Source organism: Hylaeus anthracinus, unplaced genomic scaffold (genome assembly GCF_026225885.1).
Source record: "Hylaeus anthracinus isolate JK02 unplaced genomic scaffold, UHH_iyHylAnth1.0_haploid 11981, whole genome shotgun sequence".
NCBI classification, from domain to species: Eukaryota; Metazoa; Arthropoda; class Insecta; order Hymenoptera; family Colletidae; genus Hylaeus; species Hylaeus anthracinus.
Window position 1 is genome coordinate 2,338,492 of NW_026534329.1, and position 6,235 is coordinate 2,344,726.

The 6,235-nt window shown below is 46.5% G+C and overlaps 1 protein-coding gene across 1 annotated transcript; it reads right to left on the reverse strand.

The window, feature by feature from the left end:
- Positions 1–658: 658 nt before the first annotated feature.
- On the reverse strand, positions 659–4,732 carry LOC128885572 (uncharacterized). Its single transcript, XM_054139671.1, has 4 exons — positions 4,579–4,732; positions 3,472–4,412; positions 2,248–2,436; positions 659–2,041 (listed from the first exon to the last, which is right to left on the reverse strand). The coding sequence occupies exons 1-4, from the start codon at positions 4,730–4,732 to the stop codon at positions 659–661; spliced, it is 2,667 nt and encodes an 888-aa protein (XP_053995646.1).
- Positions 4,733–6,235: the final 1,503 nt, after the last annotated feature.

Sequence of the window (6,235 nt, forward strand, 5' to 3'; positions counted from 1 at the left end):
TGGAATATATTCTCAGAGATACCGATCGTCGCTCCTGCATTCGCTGTTGCGTGCTTCAGTGGTGGAAAGTGTTTCAATTGCTTCGCCATTTTTTGATCTGTCGATAAATTTAGTTATTTGTAGCTTTTATATATTATTATTGAGCGTTCAATAGTCCTTGCGCAATTTGGTGGAATTTTAAACAAATTTCTTGATCGAACAAATGATTTGAATTTTTTCATGATTCGTAATGGACTTGCAAGAACGTACTTTGCTAATCAAAGTTTTGAAGTGTGTTGTACTTTTCTGTCCTAATATTCGTATTTTATACGAAGAAGCGGTGTTGGCCAGAAAAGTTACTGTATAATTAAATCAATGTCACGAGTGTATCACAGTAATGTGTTCTTAGATTTCATATATAAATAAGTTGCAGGTTATATTAAATGAAGGAAAGTTTATAAAAGTAACTGTCCGATTAAATCGATGTCATGAATATATCACAGTGCTCTGTTTTTACACTTCGTATACTATTCAAATAAAACTCAGCCCATCTCTGTTCCAGGTAAAGAGCCATTCCACCATGACGTAAAAGTAGAACTAGTCCCCATCAAATTCACCCTCGAGGAGGAATCACCTCAACCAGCCAATAAAGTCCACTACGGCTACACCTGCTCGTAATTTAAACGCTAAAACTCATGGTATACTCACCATCCACTCGATTTATCTCGAAGTTTGATTCGCCCTCGTACGTGTTCTTTGAGTACGCGTTCGTTTTAACCTCCCGATGCATTTCTTCGTCCTTGGCGGTCATCCACGCCCTCGGTTCGCACCCTCGATCAACAGACCTCGGCAAGGGATCGATCTTTTCTGAAAGAAGACACGTATAATTCCCATCGGTCTCGTTTTCCTCCTTGGTATCTCCTAAAGACTCGTTCGCAGCATTTCTTCCGCATCGATCCTTCGTCCTCTCATCGGAGCACTCGTTTATTACCATCCATCTTTCAAAATCACCGAAGCGTCTGTCGTATTTAATATTGGTCACCATCGCGACGATCCTCACGTTTCTCTCCGCGCCATTTTCCCGACGCGATTCGTCGTCTTTGGGATTAATCCTACTCGATCCATTCGTGACGGTGTCCTTTCCACTCTCATCAGTTTCTAGGGTTCTTGGATTTTCGATACCCTCTCTCAGCTCCTTCGACGTCTCGTTACCGCCATTTTCCTCAGACTCCCCTTTCTTAATTGAAACCCCCTCGTAATCGGATGCTTTTACGTCCTCGTTGTTCTCGGATTCTGCATTTACTTCCTCAAACTCGAACCGCAACTCCGCGGCATCATCTTTCAGAGATGACTCCTCCTCGGTTTCTCTTTTCGCGTCCTTCGTTCCATCTTCTACAATCCCCTTCGAATACGTTTCTTCGTCTTTTAAATCTTCCAAAGAGGTCTTCTCGCTTTTCAACGATCCAGCATTCTGACTCCAAGGAGAATCGCAATCAGGAATCGCAAGCTGGCCCACTTCGGCTACCTCTTCCACGTCGATCACAGCAACGACGTTCGCTGCCAGCTTCATCAGTGGCACGTTCCTCAACCTAGCCACGCTACTAATCCTCACGTGCCCAGCTCGATCAATCCTCAGTCGAAGTTTTTTTTTACCCTCCTCGAGGCTCTCTTCCGATGAGCTGTCGCAGATGCAGCTGTCCGCGCTGCATCTCCGACCTGGCGATCGATCTTTGGTGTCATCGACGCTTCCTTCGCCCGTTCCTTTGTCCTGAGACGTGGACGGAGCGTCCTTGGAGGTGCTGGTCCCTCTGTTTTGCTCGTTCTTCTGCGGTGCTGGCGGTTCTGGCACATAGGGTTGTATGTACAGTCTTCTAGGGTTGCGTGGGCTCGGTCCAAAGGGGTCTGGCGATTCGGGGATGTTTTCTGGTACGTAGGGCTCGAATAGATTCGTATGGGCGAAACCAAAGGTGCATCTGGACTCGGCGAACTGCTGGATGATGCGCGATGTAATCGTTGGGGCTGTCAACGGAGGGCATCTTCTGTTTTCAAATTCTGCCTCTACCTGGCGTTAATAATTATTAATGTTAGTGATGGTATTATAAAGGTGGAGGCTCTTTGATAGCGTACATGGGTCGAGTATCAACGTAATGCTACTCCCACCCAAAAGAAACCGTCGAGTCCCCGAATATGGCCGGCTTAGCTACGACGACGGCGCTAGCATCGCGCTCCGGTATAATTTCCAGCGCTTTTCTGCAGGGACTACAATACCTGTCGTATCTTTGCTTGGACGGCGTTCAGACGCGCCTCGGCGATCACGCGCTGGGAATGATAAGGCGAGAAGTTTGCGTTGAGACGCTCGTCGCACTCCTTTTGCCTTAGGGCCGACAACAGCTGCCTGAGCTCAGCGTTCGTTTTCAGGGCGAGCACTGCTGGATCTATCGGCCCGCTGGTTTCTACCTGGAACACATCGAGGCGGTGAAGTTCGCTGAGTGAACGCTCCGTCGTGGATGAAATGCAAATGAGGCCCGCGTAAACGTCGCTCCTCCGTTTGATGTCTACGAAGAACGTGTTTTGATAATATTCGAGTCTTCTCCTTCATCCCTCCGCCAACCTCCTGGTGAAAATGGCTGCACGAAGAACGGTTCAAGCGACGACGAGACACTCGATAGAAAGTTGTTATCTTAATTGTGTTGTTGCCTCGACGATGCACGCCCAAGGGAGACACGCCGAAGGAACGAAGAGACGTTGGGATGATTTTGGTATGACAACGCAAGGGGCGAGGGGGACGAGTGTACAAGGTTTTTGAAATGGAAGAAAAATACACGACAAGTTTGGAAAGGATCGAAGATCGTTGGAATAACACAGGGGTGACGGAGTTATTTATGGTGGAGCTGAAGTATGGATGTGACAGAAGATTGGGGAAAACAGCGAAACGTTGCGGGAAAATGATGGAGTGCGTTGTTTGTCTTCGTTTTAGGGTGATTGGGGGTATTATTTGTCAGAAAGGGGTGTCGAGTAATGCTGGTTTCTGTGTAATTAGATAGTGTGAATACAGAGAACAGCTAAGCGTATCTCCTAGGGTTGAAGGCAGACGAAGATGTCAAACAGGAGAGTAGTAGATACTATTTAACACGTCCAACGCCATGTCACCCATATATAGAGATTTACATTAAGGAACTTCAGAAAATTAATTTTAAGAGCTAAGTACTAATGAAAATAAATCCGAATAGAATTCGTCAATTTTGATGATAATACAAAAATAAGTAATACGACAAATGTTCATAGTGCAACACTTGGTACAAATATAAACAAGCTTGCAGTTCAACGTCACTTCATCAAGACTTCCTCATTTATTCCGGACTCTACAGCGCAGTAATTACTGTAAACCAATTTGAATTACCGCAATTTATTTCAAGCCACCCCACAGTATCAAGACCACCCCCTTTCACGATTATCGGAGATCAAAGGACACTTCAAGAAATCAACTCTCACCTCGAACCCGTATCCCTGACACTCCATCACCTTCTTGTTGATGAGAGCCTCGACCTGCGCCTTCAGAACGTTCACCTTCAGCTGCAGCAACGTGAGCAGAGGGATGATGTTCGCAGGCAGCGTGGTGGTCATGTGGAGATTGATCAACGCGTTCACTTGCTGAGCGATCCTGGACTCTGCGAGCAGCTGCTCCTTGGTCAGCACGCTGATGGACCTCTGCGCCTTTTCCATCGTGTCCTCCATGGTGGTGGTGATATTCGAGCCGGGAACTTTCCTGAGGATCAGTCGCGTGGCTGCGCAGGATATGATACCTGGCAGGGCTAGAAACTGCGACGCCAGAGCCTGGAGGCTGATGGAGGCTGGGCAGTTGCGTTTGGAGCAGATGGTGTCGTCGTTGGTCGGTCCACAGCAATGCTCCTCAGGCTCGTTGAGGTTGCAGCAGCAGCTGAGAGGATAGTTCCTCGGTACTGTGTATCCCTGGTATCGGTGGCAACATCCGCAAGTTTGGTGTCTGTCCTTGCCACGCGTTTGACCTGGAAACGGCTCGTAAATAGGGAGGGGAATCGGAAACGGATAGAAGGAGGGCGGACAGCAGATTGACGGTGGGCAATTGAAGCTTGTCGATTGTCCTGTCGGGTGAGCCACGCCTCCTTGACTCGGCGGACACATTGGCGGCGGTTGCTGATGATGATTTGTGGACTGATGACAGCTGCCAGGCAGGATAAATATGGGAGCTGGGTTGCTGACGCAACCGCGAATCTGTTCGAGAATGTTCGGCGACAGGGAGCCACAGTTTGGCTGTGTTTGCAGCGGCGGAGGGACGTTGGAGGATTGGAAAACTGGGTATGGGTTCCTCGGGGGCAGCGCGTTGGGGATGTACTGGTGGTTCGCGAAAAACACGTCGGCCTGGTGGAGCTGATAGAAGGGCTGCTTGTACGTATCTACAGTCAATCACATAAGTAGTCGTACCTTCGAAATTTGTCTAACTCGAAATTTACTCATTTATAATTTTTTACAGTATCAAGGAACACTTAAAGGCGAAACTACAATGAGATAAATGGTCTCCTAGATTTGCCTTCTAACCCTTTCAGACGTGCAAACACGTACCCTGAGGATTTGTGGAAGGCTGAGTTTGCATTTGTTGCGTGACCGTTTGCGGTTGTTGGAACGCCTGGAAATTGTTCTGACTGGTTTGCACTGGTATGTTTTGGCTGGGAGCGATCTGTGCCATCAGGGGTACGTTGTACGGTATATTAATCATCGATGAGACAGGTTAGGAGTACGTCCTTTTTGCGACGGTGTGTGCAGCCGTTTCCGTGTCACGTTTGATTTTGCGCCGTTTGTGTTGGTTCGGTTTGCCAATCCACGCGTGGTTCTGTCACTTGGAATTTTGAATTACGGGGAAGCTTGAGGGGATTGTTGGATTTGGGATTGGTTTACGGGTTGGGGGAGCTTGTTGGTGAATTTCACTTTGTCGGTGCCTGAAGTTGTAGCGATACGATGAAATAATAATTCGACTAGTTGCTCTGGATGCACGCGAAACGTTTCCTCAGGAATCGGTAACGATTAATGAGCGTTGTTAATGCTATTCGATTTCGCCATGATCAGTGATTAATGATATCGAGTGTGCAATTTGTGCATGATGAGATATTTATGTGTATTATTCTTATTTACAATTTTTAAGAGTAATCCTCATTTGGATAAATAATATCGAATATGGAATGTGTTATACTACTTTCGATACGTTATTTATTCAACTATAAGTACAATAGAAATTAGGACTATAAAAGATGGGTAGAAAATAAAATAAAAAGTACAGTGTATATGCTCAAGGTTAAAATTTCAAATTTTGTTCCTATTTCAATTCACTGATTCTGGTACAATTAATGCTACGTTCTATTTAATGCCGAAGAGGAATAAAACTGTAATATCCAGTGCAGCCAACAGCAACAACAGGATCACGTATGAACCATTACGGAATCCACCCAACTCGCCCCAAGTGTTAGAATTAAAATCACTTCGTTGTCGTTGCGAACAGCGTCTGGAACGAGGTCAAAGACCTTTTTCAGTCGCATCCGTGGCATGACGTTCCATGAACGCTCAACGAGTCGCGCCCTAGAAGGTTTCCTTATTATTATAATTGCCGCGTCCCTGGCTGCGCCGTCATTATCTAATTTTCCGTCTTGGCTCGCAGCTCGCCAGCATCGATCTCGACTCGGTGATTTACTTAATTAATTAAAGGAAACGGAACGCCGCGACACGTAACGCGCTCGTTTCGTTGAAGTTAATCGAGTTGGGGAATTGTACTGGTTTTTGTAGCCGACGTTTCGCGGTTAGGACGATCCTTCGCGGTTTAGACTGCGCTCAAGTGATTTTCTCCAAGGGATTTAATCCTCGAAGAGTAACGGTGGGTGTTGAGGATCCAGTGGTTAGGTTACATCGATTTTGAGGAAGAGATAGGCGGTAGCAAAAATTTTGTAAAACATTAAACAGAGTAGAATTTAATATGGGACTTATTTTCATTTTGCTTTTACATTCTGAAGAGGTCGTTGCTCCTATATGTAACAGTATACAATATACAGGGTGTCCCAAAACTCGGGGAGGAGCCGGAAATGGGGGGTAGCTGAGACGATTCTGAACAACAATTTCCTTTGCAAAAATGTCGGATGGGGCTTCGTTAAGGAGATATTAAGCGAAAACCCCGACCAATCAGAGCGCGCGTAGACCGTTGGAGCGGCCGCGGTAGCGAAGGCTACGCGCTAGG